The sequence below is a fragment of the Balaenoptera musculus genome, chromosome 7 (assembly GCF_009873245.2).
Source record: "Balaenoptera musculus isolate JJ_BM4_2016_0621 chromosome 7, mBalMus1.pri.v3, whole genome shotgun sequence".
Taxonomy (NCBI): Eukaryota; Metazoa; Chordata; class Mammalia; order Artiodactyla; family Balaenopteridae; genus Balaenoptera; species Balaenoptera musculus.
Window position 1 is genome coordinate 113,267,112 of NC_045791.1, and position 17,237 is coordinate 113,284,348.

The following is a 17,237-nucleotide window of genomic DNA, read 5'->3' on the forward strand; positions in this document are numbered from 1 at the left end:
CCAAGCACCTGTGGATGGGCAGCCTCATCTATTCAACCTGGACGAGAAGGGACCCTGCCCGGTGCGGAGAGTGGGCGCCACCGCTGAGCTGGGACCCGCTTGGCCACATACGGGTTTTCCCCAAGCCCTGGTCAGACTGTCTTGTGACACTTTAAACTGTCACATCCTCTTGTTCTGCTCGGAATCCAGTCTCCTGGCACGCACAGAAGGGCGCTGAGACCTGTGGTACCCTGCAGACGGGGGCTCTGCCCACCGTCCACTGCAGGGCCACTGCATCCTGGAGTAACTTGACAGGATGCAGCGACTACACACCTGCATTTCAGACCTTAACAGAGGGAAGAGCAAAGCGAGCACTGGGCGTGCTCCGAGGAGACGGGCGCCGCCGCTCGGACGCAGCCCGGTCAGGCCTTGTGAGGTCGGCACGTTAGGCCGGCGCTCAGAGCCCAGGCACGGCTGATGCATGCCAGGCCCGGGGCTGCCCACAGCCGTTTTCATTTCATCTTTACGGGTGTCTGAAGACGTCCACAAGGAGATCAGCGACCCCGATGGAACTGCCTGGACACAGTCACTATGAAACTTCAGTAAGCAGAACACAATAACTAATTTATTAGTATCTTCGGGGCACAGGTGAGGGCAGGAGAAGGCCACCCCGCAGGCCGCTCCACGGGGAGCCCTGCTTCGCCCCCCGGTCGCTGTGCACACGCGGCTCCTGCCTTGCGGATGGCAGACGGGGGTCCTGTCCCTCTACGTCCACAGCTGCCCCAGCGGCCTGTGTGCAGCGGCCCGCATGGCGCCCTCAGACAGCACGCGGATTTCCCGGTGGACGTCCTCGATGCTCCTGGAGGCGTCCACTGTCTGGGCCGGGGCGGGGGCGGGGGAGAGACAGGTTAATGTTCTCAGTGGGCGGGTCAGGTTCCGGAGGGCACGGCTTCCGCTCCTCCGGGGTCCTTGACCCCCGGCCTCCCCTGGGGACAGTGAGCTGGATGGGTCCTTGGGACCGAGCCGCCCGGCCCCCCGGCTGCAGCCCCGGCCAGACGCTCACCCCCAGGGGACCCCGGTGCCACCAGCAGAGGCGGCGAGGGCAGCGCCCATTCCCGCCCCTCCACAGCTGCGCCCGGACCTGCCTGGACCCCAAGTTCTGCCGGGAGCCCAGTTCGGGTCCGACTCCTCTCCCTGGTACGATGGGCTTCGTCCCGACAGCTGGCTGCCCCACCTTGCCGACCCGTGGACCTTCGGTCACCGAGGAGCCAGCCCACGAGAGGAGTGACTCTCCACCGGAGGGAGGGACACGTACCGGGCCACATGAGGGTGGGCGTGCCTGGGAGCCCCCTCCTCAGCCAAGGCTCAGCCCTGGGCGCCAAGAGCCTCTAGGCAGCCTCTGGGGCAGCAAACTCTGGAAAAGCTCCAGGGTGTAGACACGCTCAGACAGCTGTAACCGCTGCACGAAGTCTATCAGGAGCGACACCGCCTCCCCACGGGCCCCCCTGCCCCGCCTGAAGGTCACCCTACCGTCCACAGCCCCAGCGGCAGAGCTCTGGCACAGAACCAACCCAGGCAGCTCACGGTGCGTGGCACCTCCCGTGTGAACCTGTACGTGGATACCCCTCGTCCTCTGGGGGCCCAAATAACCGTCTCTATCTCTTTCTCCATAAAATGGAACCAGGAACAACTCGGGACGCTGGGCCGGGAAGGCACAGGGTGAGCCCAGAGATCGATCGTAATGGGCCGGGAGCAGGAAGGGCCCGGAAGTGAAGGGAACTGATCAGAAGGCCCCGGGGCTGGGGTGGGGGTCACCCAGGGGCCAGACCTGGGGCCATCTGCGCCTCCAATTGCGAGGAAAACGGGTTGCTGGTGAGTAAGCCGTACAAACATGAGTCCGTGCAAGTGTAAACATATAAACGAACTGCAAATCTATGAGCAGCGAGGTTTTTACGTGGCTTCAAAGCACCACCTCGCAGGGGGACGCGGAGCGACTTCACTGTGAACCGCTTAACCCAGAAGTCAAGGGGAGCGTCGCTGGAGCGCGACACACCGAAGGCGCGCAGCCCGTGACGGGGCAGCGACAGCCCACCAAGGACACACGACCTGATCCAATCACAGAGTCATTCTGAGGTTCGGCTACAAAGCGACTGTTGCGACCTTCAAAAAAGTCAAGGTTGAGAAAGTCACAGGCTGGAGGCCAGAGAGTGTGCCTGTGAACTACGTCCTTTGTTACAAGGGTCACTAGCGGGACCAGGGGGGTCAGGCACTAGGAGCGGATCCATGTGACTGGCCCCATTGTGACAGAGAGGGGGTGTCAGCTACTAATTTATTCTCAAATGGTCCTGGGGAAGAATTCCTTGTATCGTACTTACAACTTTTCTGTAAGTTTGTGACTGTTTTAAAAATTTGAAAAATAAGTTTTCAGATAAACAAAAGCTGAGAATGCTATGCCAGGAGACCTGCCCTACAGGAAACATTAAAGGAAGTTCTTAGAGCTGTGGGAAACGAGACAAGACGAAAACTCAGTGCAGGAAGAAAAGGAGAGCGCCGGCTGGCCTTCCCCTTTCACGTTCCCAATGCTGTTAAGTCTTGTCGTGTTCCTAGCAGGTGCTGAAATCTAGTATAAATCAAGAGGAACTCACACCATGTAGAACTAGTTTAAAAAAAAACAGAGAGGGACTTCCCTGGCGGTCCAGTGCTCTCAATACAGGGGGCAGGGGTTCGATCCCTGGTCGGGGAACTAATCCCACACACAGGCCGCATGGCACAGCCAAAAAAAAAAACCCGAGAAACAGAGGAAAGCTCTGCAATTCAGTAGCTGATAGAAGCAGCCAGCAGGGGTGACGGGGATTTGAGGCACCACACTGCGGCCTGTCTGGGGAAAGACACGCCCTTCCTTCCACCCCCGAGCACACAGGAGACAAACGGAAAGGTCAAGGGCGTACTTCGCACCTGCACACAGAGGAGCCCCGGCCCTGGCCACAGACCAGCACCACCCAGGGCAGGACAGCGGGGAGGCACAGCCGGAGGGCGAGGGAGAAGCACGAGGTGCCAGAGCCAAGAACCCAAACCCCGGAACCTGCCCAAGTGGCGAGGACACCGCCAGCAGTGAGAGAGCAGCGGCCGTGCCAGGCGGGCGCGTGCAGGGAGGATGGGCCGGGGCGCCGGGGCACGTGCCCTGAGGTGGGCGGGCGCCAGGCTGCGGGGACGGAGAGCAGGGAGGTGGCAGCTGTGGCGGGTGCGGGCTGCCTGGCGCCTGGAGTCAACGTGGAGGGGCTGGGAGGCCCCACGCTCGAGCCGGTTACACGGGAGCGAAAGTGCCGCCGCCTGACCCCCGCGGACTCGGCGTTCTGGACACTGGCCTTGCACAGCTGACGTCCAGCAGGGGACGGGAGCCCGCTGGACGGCCGGCTCGGCACAGGGTCCCCCGCGCGGGACGGCTGCTCTGGAGCCGCTGCCCGTGCAGCCCTGCCCTGGGCCAGCATCAGGGCACCGACCCACGTCCTGCACCAAACCCAGGACCAGAAAGCGCCGCCCCCAGGAGGGCCCGGGCACCGCGCCCACCTTCCACGGCAGACTGGAGTCTCCCAGGAGCTGCTGGAAGCGCTGCAGGGCCCGCTGCTGGAAAGGGCTGCTCTCGTAGCGCTCACGGCCGAACTCGCCCCTCGCGGCGGCCTCCGGCAGCTGCAGCTGCAGGAACACGACCAGGTCCGGCTTGGGGAGGCCCACGTCCGCCTGCTTGCACCAGTCCAGAGAGAAATTCTGGCGACGAAGAACCCAACCGTTACGGAGCCAGCCTGACGCGCTCTCACTCCTGGTTTCAGAATTCATCAAAAAGGGGGAGAGGCGAGCTGACGTTTGAGGGGAGAGTTCTTACACAGCAGCAGCTCTGTCCTTAGGTCTCCAGCGTTTTGCTTTCTCTCCCATCACCTTCCTGTGTTTTGATGTGTGAACACGTACACAGTGGACAGAACACCCCGGGGCCCAGGACGCGTCACTCAGGGCCCGGGACCGAGGGCATCGTGCGTGCGCCCCACACCCTCTGGCCAAGCAGCGGCAGCAGACGGGCCAGGGCGTCACCCCCTTCCACAGAGAGGGGAGGACCCCAATCCTGGAGACGCTCGCCAGCGCCCCGTGTGCTGTCTCCTGCACGTCCCATCTCATTCATCCTCGCGACTCTAAAAATAGTGTCCCCACTTCTAGAGAAGAGAGAGCCACACAGCTCTGAAGATTTAGGGTTAGAACCCAGCTGTGGGCCCAGAGCCTTGTGCTGCCAGGACGCCCTGACGGGAGTAGGGGGCCCGTCGGCCCTGCCCGAGCCCGCGTGCTTTTCACAGACGGAGCCGTGTGGCCGGTGCCTCGGGGGACCGCCCTAAAGGAGGACCCAGCTCGCTCGTGCGGGAGGACTGGCGGGGCTAGAAGGCTGCCATTGTGCAGCGCTTCGTGGACTAACCGCGCGCGATAAAGACTGTTAGCACAAAACGCAGACAACCAGGCACGCTGGGCCTCTTGATGGGCGACTTGGGAAAATAAACAATTCAAACATTTTAGCGGAAGGAAGAGATGCAGGAACCTACGTATCGAGAGATTCAAGAGACGTTTCAAGAATGGACCTTAACTGGCTGGGTTCTGATTCAATCGAGCTGTAAAAACACAAGCCGGATCACCCGGCTCCTGAGAGCGCTGGGACCTCTGCACTGACTGAATGATGACATTCCGGAATGGGGTGAGACGAGGGTTCTGAAAAGTTGTTTTGGGGATGTGCACCGACATGTTTATGAAGGGACTGATGATGTGTCTGGGGGTCACAGAGACCAGAAGGTTCTGAGGCAGGTGACGGTGCTGGGTGGCTTCTTTTCTCTGCTGGTGTATGTTTGAAAATTTTTAAATAAAAAGCAGGAAAAAAGGGCAGTGTAGTCACTGCCATTATGCCTGTGAAACAGCAGCTCCCTGGAACAGGGGGTCAGGAACACAGCATGAAAGCAACCCAGACACTCTCACCGTCTTTTCCGAAAACGAGACGCTGGATGAAACAGGTCTGCCGATGGACCATCTGTGTAAATGTATCATGTGAAATGTGTCGGCCAAATGAAAAACGCAGTTGTATCTGTGAAAACAACCTGTAGCTACGAAAAAGGTCTCTCTTCTTGTCAATAAAGACCAAATTAACCTGGCGAACACGGGGATCTCAAACCCCTAGAGGCAGTGACATGAAGAGACTCGTGCTGCGACTGCTCTGTGCCCACGGGGACCACACTGAGTCCACACCAGGCACAAACCACGCGCTGGGGCCGAGCTGCACTCACCTCCTTGGCGCTGGTGAAGGCGACCCCGGAAAAGGCGTACCTGTCCACGACCAGGGTGACGCCCTGGCTCAGCTTCTCCTTAATGAGCGGCCTACAAAACAGAGAATGCCTGTGAGCCATGGCCCTGGCTTCGTGGGCCCTGAAGTCTCACGCTCAAATCACCCTGCCGACACAATTCAATTCAGAAGCCAACATGATGAAGGAAGCATGCACGGGCAGCAACCTGTAGCCTGACTTGTCATCCCCCAAGGCTCTGACTCTTCACTCCCAGCAAAGCCCAGCACGAAAAGACAACTCCACTAAAGGGGATAAATACAACTGGCATTGGCAGCTGTCCAGAGGCAGCTCGGCTGTCCGGGAGCGGAGGGGCCGGGCCCTGCGGGGAGAGGAGGGGCCGGGCCCTGCGGGGAGAGGAGGGACCGGGCCCTGCGGGGAGAGCAGGGGCCAGGCCAACAGGAGGGAAGGCTGGACGTGGCCCGGAGGTGATGAAGGATGCTCGTGCGTCCACCTGGGAGCCAGGACACCCTCCAGCAGGAGGCAGCAGGTCCCCACCACCCTCCGGCCCCGAGACCTTAGCAAGGTGGGTGCAGACAGAGGCTTGGCATCGGCCAGAAGCACTGCTTGTACTTGGGGAACAAAAGGCGTCTGCTACTGTCACGGTGAGAAGCTCACAGAACAGCACGGCAGGGGCGCCTTCAACAGTGAGACGCGATTCCCACCACAGCGTCATTCCTAAGTGCAAATTATCAACACTTAAAACTACCTCATCTTGTGAACAGAACGCTGGTAGAATACGGCACGAGCACAGAAGATGCAACTGTACAGAGAACGAGAAAGATGCCCCATAAACGCCCTCCTGACACGTTGCTAACAAAGCAAAGCACATTGAGCACACAGGTGGCTGCCTTTATATCAGACAGAAGGTGAGTCAAGACAACAGGTATCTGCTGACTTTGTTTAGAAGTGAATGGGCCTGCTTACCGACAGGGGAGGGCAGGGCTTGGATGGAAAGGGGATGGGCAGGGCAGTGACCTTTCTGTATGATTCTGACCCTTAGAACCATTTCATGTTTTACGTATTCAAAAACTGAAATCAACAAGAATGGGAAAAAAAAAGAAAAAAACCCCTAAAATTGTATACAAAGTCAAATGAACCTACCCATATCCCAAATGAACACAGTGGAAGGGCAAAGGCGTGCTTGAGATGTTTGGACACAGCACCGTGTGCCCTCATTCTAACGACAGAGCTGCAACCACCCGTGAGCCCCAGGCAGGCTTTACATAGGTGGGGGCGGTGATCCTAAAACCAGCCCGTGGAGGGCAGGCGGGGCGGAGGAGCCCGGGTGCTGGACGAGATGGCAGGGGTCAGACAGATGCGGGGGACGTGAACACGTGCAGACGCTGAGGAGCAGACGTCGGTCTCTGAAGTCCACCCTCCACAAAGCGGAGAGAACAGCTGGCCCCGGCTAACGCAGGAGAAGGCACGGAAAGCCGGAACACCTTGCCATGCCAAGAACACGTCCAAGGGACGAAGGAGCCAGCCTGAAGGGATTCCCACAGGCCAAGGCTGGGACAATCCGAACAGCAGAACGACGACCACTAGTGCTTATGACCCAGAGTCCGTACTGACGATGGACGGACAGATGGACGGACGGGGAAGGCAGGAAAGCTCTTCCTTACACAGAATGCCAGCTGATCAGTGTGGAGGGAATGACAGAATCAGAAAATCACAATAACGGACTCCAGCAGGATGACTAACCAACACAAACTAGGAGGTGAGTTTCATAGAAAGGGGATATTTATGGGTTTATGAGTTCCCCTTTTGACTATTTACAACAGGAAAGAGAGTCACTTAGTGGAAGAGCCTGGCCAGCAGCCCCCTCACTCATCAGGGGAAACCCAAGTGGCCTCGCATCCTGCCACGATGCCCTCAAGAGGACCCAATGGCACTTCTGCGGTATTCCTACCAAAAATGCAAACCCAAATCTACTCGTGAGGAAACATCAAGTAAACCCAGCATTTCATAAAATAGCCCTTGATTTTTAAAGAGTGAGCAAATGGTAAAGCAAATGTGGCAAAATGTTATTAACGGGTGAAGCTTGGGGAAGGGCACCGGGAATTCTCGGTGCTACTCCCGCAGCTTTCCTGTCTGATTGAAACGATTTCAGAATAAAAAGTTTAAAAATAGGTAGAGAAGAACATTGCTAAATTGCTATGGAAAGTAAGAGATATTGCTCATTTCCAGGAATTTAATTCCTGGATGGCCCTAGAGGATCAGTAGGTTTTGGCAAATAGCCGGGGAGGGAAGTGGAGGCCGTTACCGGAATCGGTGCCAGGGAAACCGCACAGCAGCTGGGAGGGGAGATGACTTCCACGACCAGCAACTGACCTAGTAAAGACGCAGCACAGCAAAAGAGCAGAAAACCAGGGGCTGAGGAAGTAACCAGAGTTCCCTCAGAAAGTGCTCCAAGCACCAGGGTGGACTCAAAACAGCCCAGGTTAACTGAGCACCCATTCCCAGGCCTGCCCTGCACACCAGACCTGAGGGGTACTAGGGGCCACAGCGCTGCCCGGCATCCGACCTGTCAGCCAACGACTTTCAAGTGTCAGCAAACCTGATCTGATGGCAGTGGCTGGAATAATCAGAAGGGGGAGCTGTGGCAGAACAAATGGCCCAGAGACTTGCAGGCCTGTGTCCTGGAAGCAGACAGCAGTTAGGGAATGGAGTCAGAACCGTTTTTCATTTTCAGTTGCTCTGACATTACTTTTCTACAAATCCACAAAAAGCGAAAAGCACAACATTTATGTCAATAAACTCCAGATGTGTTAAAGATTGTAAATCTGCCCTCATTTTCATCTAATACACGGAGGGGGAGGCCTTTCCAGACTAGACTACCAGCTAAGCCAAAGCCAAGGAGAGTAGTGCCAGCTTGCTTGTGAGAGGGAACAAGGCACAACCACCTGAACGTCCGTCCACTGGCATCACTTAATCCAAGGTGGAGCAGCCTTTCCGGAGAGCAGGCCGCCGGGACGGGAGAGAAGAGGAAGAGTGGAGATCGTGAGGCGGACTTAGGAAGCCAGCCGTGAGGGAATCTGTACGGTAGGATCCCATTCGTTCACGTTAAAACAAAACACCTCCGATGACATATGTTACCTACATACGTGTGTAAATGGAAACAGAAGCACCTGAGAGTGTACCCCACAGGCACTTCGTCAACAGTTGTGCTGGGTGAAGAGGGAATCCACCAAGATGATGTAAATCAAAAAGAGGGCGTGAGAGGGCACACCCCAACACAAACTCACCTTCACTTAATGATGTGTCAACACTGGTTCATCAAAGACATAAATAAGAGCAGCTCTGGGCGAGGAGGAAGGGACAGGGGTATGGGGGACTCTTTTCTGTGTATCTAAAACTACCTACAGTCTATTAATTACAAAAAGCCAGGGGCGGGGGGGGGGTGGGGGAGAAAAAAAAGCATTAACTAGTGCTCTTTGGGATCCGTGCATAAAAGAACCTTGTAAAGGTACAGTCTCCAGCATGACTCTCAACCACTCAGAAGCAAGAGCCGCACTCAGAGTCCCAGGGGGAGGCACAGAAGCGGGGGGGGGGGGGCAGCAGAAGGACAAGGTTGTTTACACGTGTTCCCAGCGGTTCGCAGAGAAGAGCAGGTGCACCGAGTGGTCCTCCACCTCGCTCTTCTTTTCCAGGTAAGAACTCAGAAGCTTGCCAATTTCAGTTGATCTTTCTAAAAAAGAGAGCAACACACAAGAGTGACGTCAGGCTCTCCATCCACATTAACAGTTTGTGCCAGATTTCCAGGCCCTGACCCAAGTCTAACTTTGAGTTTTATTTTACAACTTTAGACAGGTTCACCTTTTCCTGAGAAAGGGCAGCAGTGTGCAGACACTCTGGGATGAAAAACGCTTCAGGAAGAAGGAACTCAGGTAGGAAGCAGCAACTGCAAAGGCACTGCCAACCCAGGGGGACCGGCACCAGGAGCCACCTTGATACCAAAAGAAGGGTATTCAACTCCCAGAGTCGGCCCTCCATATCTGAGGTTCTGCATTCTTGCATTCCACCAACCCAGGACTGCGTGGTACTGTAGGTGTTTATTGAAAAAAATATGCATGTAAGTGGACCACTGCAGTTCAAACCCATGTTGTTCAAGGATCAACTGTGTAAGATTTGTAGACTGGCTGGCTTAAAGATTAAAATGATAAATATTCAAAAAAAGCACTTTCGGACTTCCCGGTGGTTGAGACTCGCAGGGGGCACGGGTTCAATCCCTGGTCAGTGAAGTTCCACATGCCACAGTGTGGCCAAAAAAAAAAAAAAAAAAGAAAATTTAAAAAAGCATCCCCCCATCCCCCTACCCCTGGTTTGTAAACCTTGAACTTCTCTTGATTAAGTATTGATATTTTTACAGCATTTTCAAGATCAATGTTCTACCTTAAAAAATTAAAAATATGACACAAAACCCTTCACAGGGTAAACAACCATGCAAGGGCGGGGGGCGGGAAACCCAAGACAAAACGGAGACTTGGATTACAAAGCAGCACCCGGAAACTTTCAGGGGTCACAGATACACTCATTCTCCTGGTTGTGAAGACGCTTTCCTGGGTGTACATGCGTCAAGACTCACTAAACACGTGACTTTATGCACATCAGCCGCGGGGCAGCTGCGCAAAAACAGAACCACAGACTAGTCCCACTGAGGCTCGGGGACCACAGGGGGGCCCAGTCCCCGCGCTCCGACCCGCGGACAAACGAGGGCGAGTCCAGCGCAGGAGGCCTTCGCTTCTCGTCCTCAGGAGCCGGCGAGGCCTCCGTAGCCCCCGGATCCCCTCCCCGGCCCCCGACATCCCGGAACCCCGCGCCCGCCGCGCCCACCCGGGAAGCGCAGCAGCTCGGCGCAGTGGCCCGCGGCACACAGCGCGTCTACCAGCTTGCGGCTCTGCGTGCTCTTCCCCGCGCGGTCCACACCCTCCAGCACGATGAGAGCGCCGCGCCTGCCCGCCATCGCCGCGCTTCCCGCCTCCGCCCCCAGCGCAGCGGGGCCGCCCGGACCTCTCATTGGCTGCAATGGGCCGGCGCCCACGGCGCGCGCCGGGATTGGCTCAGATGGGCCGGATTGGCTGGGACTAGTACGGCGGAAGCGGCGCGACTGGCCCGACGGGGCCTCGGTCGCACCGCCTCTTGCGGGCCGGAAGCGGGGCGCGCCTTCTGCCGCGCGGGCCGCTGTCATGGGCGCGGGCGCCCGTCCCTGCTCCTAAAGTTCGGGGCTGCGGCCTCGGGGCCCACCCGCCGCCGACTCCCGACGGCGGGGACCTTGAGGGCGGGCGCCCCGGCACCGGGAAGCGCTCAGTCAGGTTGGCCGCTGTCGTCTTAGGGGCGGTTCCAGGTGAGACCGCGTCCGCCGCCTTCTCGTCGAGGGGTCCCGCCCTCTGGGCCTCATGGCCCCGGAGGCCTGTCCCCAAGTACTGTCACGGTGGGGTCAGACCTCAACCTAGGGGGTTGGGGCGGACACCAGCGTTCGGCCCGTGCCAAGCTGGCAGCCGCGTTTCCCAGAACTGCCTCTGGAACGTTCGAGTTTGCCGAGGAGAAATCCGGAGGCAGCCGGCAGCGTGGCCGTGAACTTCAGGGCTGCTCTCCAGGGAGCCTTCGTGAAGCACCTGCTTCCCTGCTGCAGACGAGAGACGGGCGAGGGCTCTCCAGGGCTGGGGACGTCAGCGGACCCCCGCGAGCTCCAGACCGTCCACCTCGGTGCTTGGGCTGAGGTCGTGGCAACAGTTTCCCTGACTTTCCTCCCCCACCTCATTCGGTGCAAGCCCCTGATTTCCCGTGACCCCAGACACCTATGGTCGCTTGACGTTTTCCTGATGGACCGTTGCTTGATTTGGTTGTGGGTTCCAGAAGGGTGGTAGATTCTATCATTCCCAATTATTGGCTTTCTTCCTTGATGTTGAGCTTGGCCCTGTGACTTCTAAGGCATCTGTAAAGTAACCAGAGCTGACTTTCAGGAAGAAACTTTAAAAGCTGTTGTGCGGGTCACCCCTCCCCTTCCTGCCGCCAGTGTGAGAACAGCATGTGCACGATTGGGCTGCTTTTTCACCCTGGACCTTGGAATGAACAAACAGCCACAGCCAAGCTACAGCCACTGCAGCTGACAGGTGGCACCAGCAAGAAATAAACAGTTGTGATGCCGGGTCCACCGAGACTTTGGGGTCCTTTGTTACTGCGGTACAACCTAGTGAAAGGTCATTGATACAAACACTAGTACTTAACATTGCCTTTGAATAATCAGTCTTGTTCTGAAATTTTCATCTCCTTGCCTTCAAAAGGATGAAGGGATTAGGGATTACAGTACACAAGAGAACCCTCCTGGGGTTGGGCAAGTCCCAGGACAGCCTTGTACCACATCTGTAGGATGAACTTACCAGGCAGACAGGCAGGAACACGTGCAATACCTCAGCTTGTGACCACATAGCCTTCCTGGTCACCCATGGAAATGCGGGGAGCCTGGCTGCTGGGTCCTTGTATGCGGGGGATGCCCTTTTGATGGCAGAAATTGCTAAACTGGCACAAGTACAGTGAAATTTCTTATTAAGATACAGGAAGCAATTTTGCTTCCACCTCTTCCAACATGCCTTTGACTGCAGGTACCAGAATGCCAGCCTAACTGGCTTAAATCACCAGGATATCTAATCATCTCACATAACACAAAGTCCAGAGTTAGGCAGCCAAGAACTGTTTCTGCTACTCAGTGATGTCAGATGTTGGGTCAACAACTTACCAGGTCTCTTAGCTTGTCCCTCATGGTCACAGGGTGACTGCAGCACCTCCATGCATGCAGTCGTGACCTCACATCCCTGACGCAGGTACAGGAGAGTCCTTGCATCTGTACATCCGTCTCTGTGCTTGCTATGCTGAGAACCGTCTCCGCACAGTCTGCCCTGAGCAGTGCGAGTCTCCACTGCCACGGAGGCCTGGTAGCGGGCACAAGGGCATCTGCTTCATGGAGGCAATGCCAGCTAGGGCGCTGGGCCTGAGTGTGCTTGGGGCCGGTGAAGGGCCAGAAGCTGGCCGGAATTGCTGAAGCTAGCTGATGGGCATGTGGAGTTTGTTAGGTCCTCTCTGCTTTTGTGAGTTTGAGACTTGCCATTAAAAAAGAGGCCCCATAGCTCTCTTACTGTCCTACTGCAACTTCCATCACAGGAATTGGTCAGACTTTGCTACTACCCATCAAAGACTCTCTCCCTGTCTTAGCCGGGTTGCAAGAGCGAAATGCCACAGGCTGAGTGGCTTAAACAGCAGAACATCTTCCTCACGGTTTTGGAGGCTGGAGGGCCAAGTTCAAGGTGCCAGGAGGGTTGATGTTCTCCCTCTGGGTTGCAGGTGGCCACCTTCTCACTGTGTCCTCACATGGCCTTCACACTGTACAGCTGTGGACAGAGAGAGAGAGGTCTGGTTTCTCTTCCTCTTAATGATCTCTCAAATACAGTCACATTGTTGGTTTAGGGATTCAGCCTATGACTTTTGGGGGGGATATTCAGTCCATAGCACTCATCTACTTCCAGAAGAATAAGATTGTGCTGGGCACATCACTGCCCTGTTAGATGCCATCGCTCAGCCCTCCCTGCAGGTAGATGGGGTCAGGTGGCTACGTTACTGCCAATGAGATGCGAGCAGCAGTGGTGTGTGCTCCTTCAGACAGTGGACGGAGCACTTTCCCTCTCCCCCAACCCCCCCACCACCTTCTTGCAATCCAGCCTTGACCATGAAGACAATGGCAAGGCCCTTTGGGGGCAGACGCCACGCTGGAAGGAATCTGGGTCCCTGAGTAACCCCACAGAGCATGGCTGCCTGGCCCCTGGACTGTTACATAAGAAATAAAATTCCTTCTGTGCTAGTGGGTTTTGGTTGGGTTTCTTTGTTAGAGTAGCTTAGCCTTCCCCCAAAGCACTGGCTCTTGACTGGGGGACATTTTGACTGTCACAGCCTGGGGGGGGGGGTCTAAAAGCATCTAGTGGGGGAGGCCAGGGATGTTGCCGGCCATCCAAGCACAGGAGAGGTGCCCCCCACCCCAGGAAAGACTTACTGGTCCCAAACTGTCAATAGTCCCAAGGTTGAAATTTGTTATCAAAGATTTATCTAAAGTATTGCAACATACTGAAAGAAAAAGCATGGGTGAAAAATAGTCTCTGCCGCATCAGTAAACAAAGGATGTTGCAGCCGTCAAGCCGGCAGCTGCTGCAGACGCCCCTGACGGTGCACCCTGAGGGGATTCAGGAGGGACAAGAGCCGGATCCTGGCCCTAGATAGTTAAGGTGCACATCAAGAGGAATGATTTCAGTGAGCCCAGACTCTTGAATTTTCCCATACATAGAAAAGTGTTAAATCCATTAACTCGAGGTGTCTGGTTTCCTTTAATTAACAGTACTCTTTTGATGTTCCGACTGCGCGGTTTTTGTTGCAAAAACTCTCATATATCCTGGCTCCTCTCTTACCTCCTCAGAGCAGTCTCTCAGAAAGTCTGACAAATAAAGCTGAATTCTCAACTTTTAGGTTGTGCGTTTTTTTTCAGTCGACAATAGTTAGGGAATCATCTCTCATTTTTGCAGTTTCTAAAACGGTCTTTGTAAGAGAATTCATCACTATCTGGGAGGAGTTATTTTCATTATATGATACAGGAAGACCACTACCCTTCATAATAAAGAATTTTTTTTTAGATGAAAGGCATGAAGACCAATTTCCCCATCGATAACAGTAAAGGACATAAAATGATAGAAGAACTACAAACAGCCAACAAATGTGTGAAAATCTGTTTAGCCTCACTTGAAATCAAAGAAACACAAAACACTGAGGTTTTTTTTTTTTTTTTCCCCTATCATGTTAAGCAAAGATAATAAAGCCTGGTGAAATCTAGGGTTAACAAAAGTAGAAACATACTCAAAGGAGTGTCAGTATAACCTTCCCCTCGGGCAATGCATTTAGAAATATCAGCACTTAGAACACACCCTTTGAGCCAGCAATACAATTTCCAAGAATCTATCTTGAAGAACTAATAAGACGGGACTTTCCTGGTGGTGCAGTGGTTAAGACTGCACGCTCCCAATGCAGGGGGCCCGGGTTCAATCCCTGGTCAGGAAACTAGATCCCACACGCTGCAACAAAGAACCTGCATGCCGCAACTAAAAACCGGCGCAGCCAAATAAATAAATAAATATTAAAAAAAAAAAAAAGAACTAATAAGACAATGTGGTAGATTAAGATGGCCACAACTGCGCTACTCCTCCCATTGAGAGGTGGGGGTCCACTTTCCCTTCCCCTCGAGTCTGGGTTGGCCCCAGACTCAACCAATAGAATGTGGTGAGGTGATGTCCTGGGATGACCAAGGTGAGGTCACAAGAGTCTGGCAGCTTCCACCAGGGCCTCCTGGAAATCTCCAGAAGCCCTGAGCAGCCACATAAGAAGCACAACTGGGCTGGAGAGGCAACGTGTAGGTGCTCTGGTCCCTGGTGCCAGTTGAATGCAGCCTTCCAGCCACACCAGCGATCTCTACCGCATCACACAGAACAGAAGAATAATCTAACTGAGCCTTGCTGGAGTGCCTGACCTACAAAAATTGTCAGCTCTAATAAAATGCTTCTTTTAAACCACGAAGTTTTCAGGTATTTTATTATGCAGCAGTAGATAACTGGAACAGATACATACAGGTGTATGAACAAACGTTCACAAGAGCACTATTTATGGTAATGAAAGATTGGGAACAATCAAAATATTGTTCATCTATTAGGAGTCTGTTAAAGTATGGTACACTAACACTGTGAAATATATCTAATAAACAGAATGACATAAAACTGAGTAAAACATGGCCAGAATTTATGAAGAGTATTAAGTTAAAAATGTAAATGGTAGAAAAGTGGATAGTGTGACACCAGTTAAGAAAACCAACAGCTCAATTTAAAAACTGGGCAAAAGATCTGAACAGACACCTCACCAAAGAGATGTACAGGCAGCAAATATGCATGTGAAAAGGTGCCCAACATCATTTGTCATTAGGGAATTGGAAATAAAATGAGATACCTCTACACATCTATTAGCATGGCCAAAATCCAAAACACTGACAACACGAAATGCTGGCAAGGATGTGGAGCAACAGGAACTCTCATTCATTGCTGGTGGAAGTGCAAAATAGTACAGCTCATTCTGGAAGACAGTTTAGTGGGTTCTTTTTTTTTTAATTAATTAATTTTTATTTTTGGCTGCATTGGGTCTTTGTTGCTATGCTCGGGCTTTTCTCTAGTTGTGGCGAGCGGGGGCTACTCTTCGTTGTGGTGCACAGACTTCTCATTGCGGTGGCTTCTCTTGTTGCGGATCATGGGCTCTAGGCGAGCAGGCTTCAGTAGTTGTGGCTCGCGGGCCCTAGAGCGCAGGCTCAGTAGTGGCACAGGGGCTTAGATGCTCCGCAGCATGTGGGATCTTCCTGGACCAGGGCTCGAACCCGTGTCCCCTGAATTGGCAGGCGTATTCTTAACCACTGCGCCACCAGGGAAGTCCCAGTTTGGCGGTTTTTTACAAAACTAAACATAATCTTACAGTGTGACCCAGCAATTACAGTTCTTGGTATTTACCCAAAGGAGTTTAAAAAAAATGTCCACATGAAAACCAAAACATGAATGATAATAGCAGCTTTATTCATAATTGACAAAACTTGGATGCAACCAACATGTCTTCAGTAGGGTAATGGAGGGACTTCCCTGGTGGTCCAGTGGTTAAGACTCTGCTTCCACTGCAGGGGGCGCGGGTTCAATCCCTGGTTGGGGACCTAAGATCCTGTGTGCTGCGCGGCATGGCCAAAAACAGGTAACTAAATAATAGGTGAATGGATAAATTGTGGAACATATAGACAATGAAATATTCTTTAGCATTAAGAAGAAATGAGCCATCCAGCCACGAAAAGGAATGGAGAAAACTTAAAATGCCTATTACTAAGTGAAAGAAGCCAATCTGAAAGGGCTATATACTGTATGATTTCAACTATATGACATTCTGGAAAATGCAGAACTAGAGACAGTGAAAAGATCAGTATTTGCCAGGGGTTCGGGGGCAGGGAGAGGGATGAATAGGAGAAGCAGACGAGTTTTAGGGCAGTGCAAATACTCTGTATGATACTGTAATGGTGGATACTTAACATAATTGTACAACACAATAATTCGTAATGTAAACCATGGACTTTAGTGAATAATAATGTATCAGTATTGCTTCATCAATTTTAATAAATGTACCCCACCCATGGAAAATGTTTATAATAAATGAAACCGTGTGTATGTGTGGAGGGGGTGTATAAGAACTCTATTATTTCCTTCTCGATTTTTCTGAAAACCAAAAACTGCTCTAAAGATAAAGTCTATTAATAAAAACACTTATCTACTTAAAACAATAAAAAGGTGGGTAGAGTGCAATTATGTACGCGAGCGCGCGTGTGTGCATTTTCACATCAAGCATTAAATGGGGCCAGAAAGGTTGCACCGAAACTGCTATCATTTAGATTGAAAGGTGAGCAAGATAATCACAGTCCTGTAACTTCGGGAGGTTGGGAAACTGTAAATTCCTGTACAGTTTGAATTTCTACAATGAAGATAAAATTGCCAGAACAATGAACGTGTTTCCACTCTTAAATATCTGCCTGGGGTTTAGTGAAGAGTTCACGGAGGAGGGTGTACCTTTAAGCGTGCATTTTCAGTGATGAACGACTGCCCCCGGCATCGCAGGGGTCTGGGTCCGCGGGGCCCCGGAGGCCGCTCCTCCTGGGGTCGCGACGCGCTCGAGCTCCCCGCTGCCCGACACCTGCTCCACCCGCCCCGCCGGGACCGCCCAGCTCCCGCGCGACACCTCGCGCGGCCCCGACCGGAAGCCGTGGGGCGGGTTCAAACAGCGCCCCGCCCC

The 17,237-nt window shown here is 53.7% G+C and overlaps 1 protein-coding gene across 10 annotated transcripts; it reads right to left on the reverse strand.

Moving 5' to 3' along the window:
- Positions 1-582: 582 nt before the first annotated feature.
- Positions 583-17,153, reverse strand: DTYMK (deoxythymidylate kinase). 10 transcript variants are annotated; one of them, XM_036858432.1, is made up of 9 exons: positions 17,015-17,153; positions 12,082-12,730; positions 10,356-11,280; positions 8,925-9,033; positions 8,222-8,380; positions 5,289-5,379; positions 3,547-3,744; positions 1,808-1,878; positions 583-855 (listed from the first exon to the last, which is right to left on the reverse strand). In XM_036858432.1, exons 3-9 carry the CDS (start codon positions 10,531-10,533, stop codon positions 600-602), a joined length of 1,062 nt encoding a protein of 353 aa, XP_036714327.1. In that variant the 5' UTR covers positions 10,534-11,280; positions 12,082-12,730; positions 17,015-17,153; the 3' UTR covers positions 583-599. The 10 variants fall into 10 exon arrangements, with proteins under 10 accessions (XP_036714327.1, XP_036714326.1, XP_036714328.1 ...); XM_036858435.1 differs by lacking the exons at positions 12,082-12,730; positions 17,015-17,153 and adding an exon at positions 1,125-1,213 and having other exon boundaries at positions 651-855; positions 10,356-11,689; XM_036858431.1 differs by lacking the exons at positions 12,082-12,730; positions 17,015-17,153 and having other exon boundaries at positions 10,356-11,684.
- Between the last annotated feature and the right edge of the window lie 84 nt (positions 17,154-17,237).

What these genes read in the sequence shown, in the direction of transcription:
- DTYMK (XM_036858432.1), bottom strand. Translation starts at nt 10,533, where the DNA reads ATGACAGCGGCCCGCGCGGCAGAAGGCGCGCCCCGCTTCCGGCCCGCA. An exon ending in CCCATTGCAGCCAATGAGAG is followed by an intron (nt 9,034 to 10,355) that starts GTCCGGGCGGCC and finishes TCTCTTTTTTAG; the next exon opens with AAAGATCAACTGAAATTGGC. An exon ending in TGCCTTGTTCCCTCTCACAA is followed by an intron (nt 5,380 to 8,221) that starts GCAAGCTGGCAC and finishes TCTGTTTTGTAG; the next exon opens with GCCGCTCATTAAGGAGAAGC.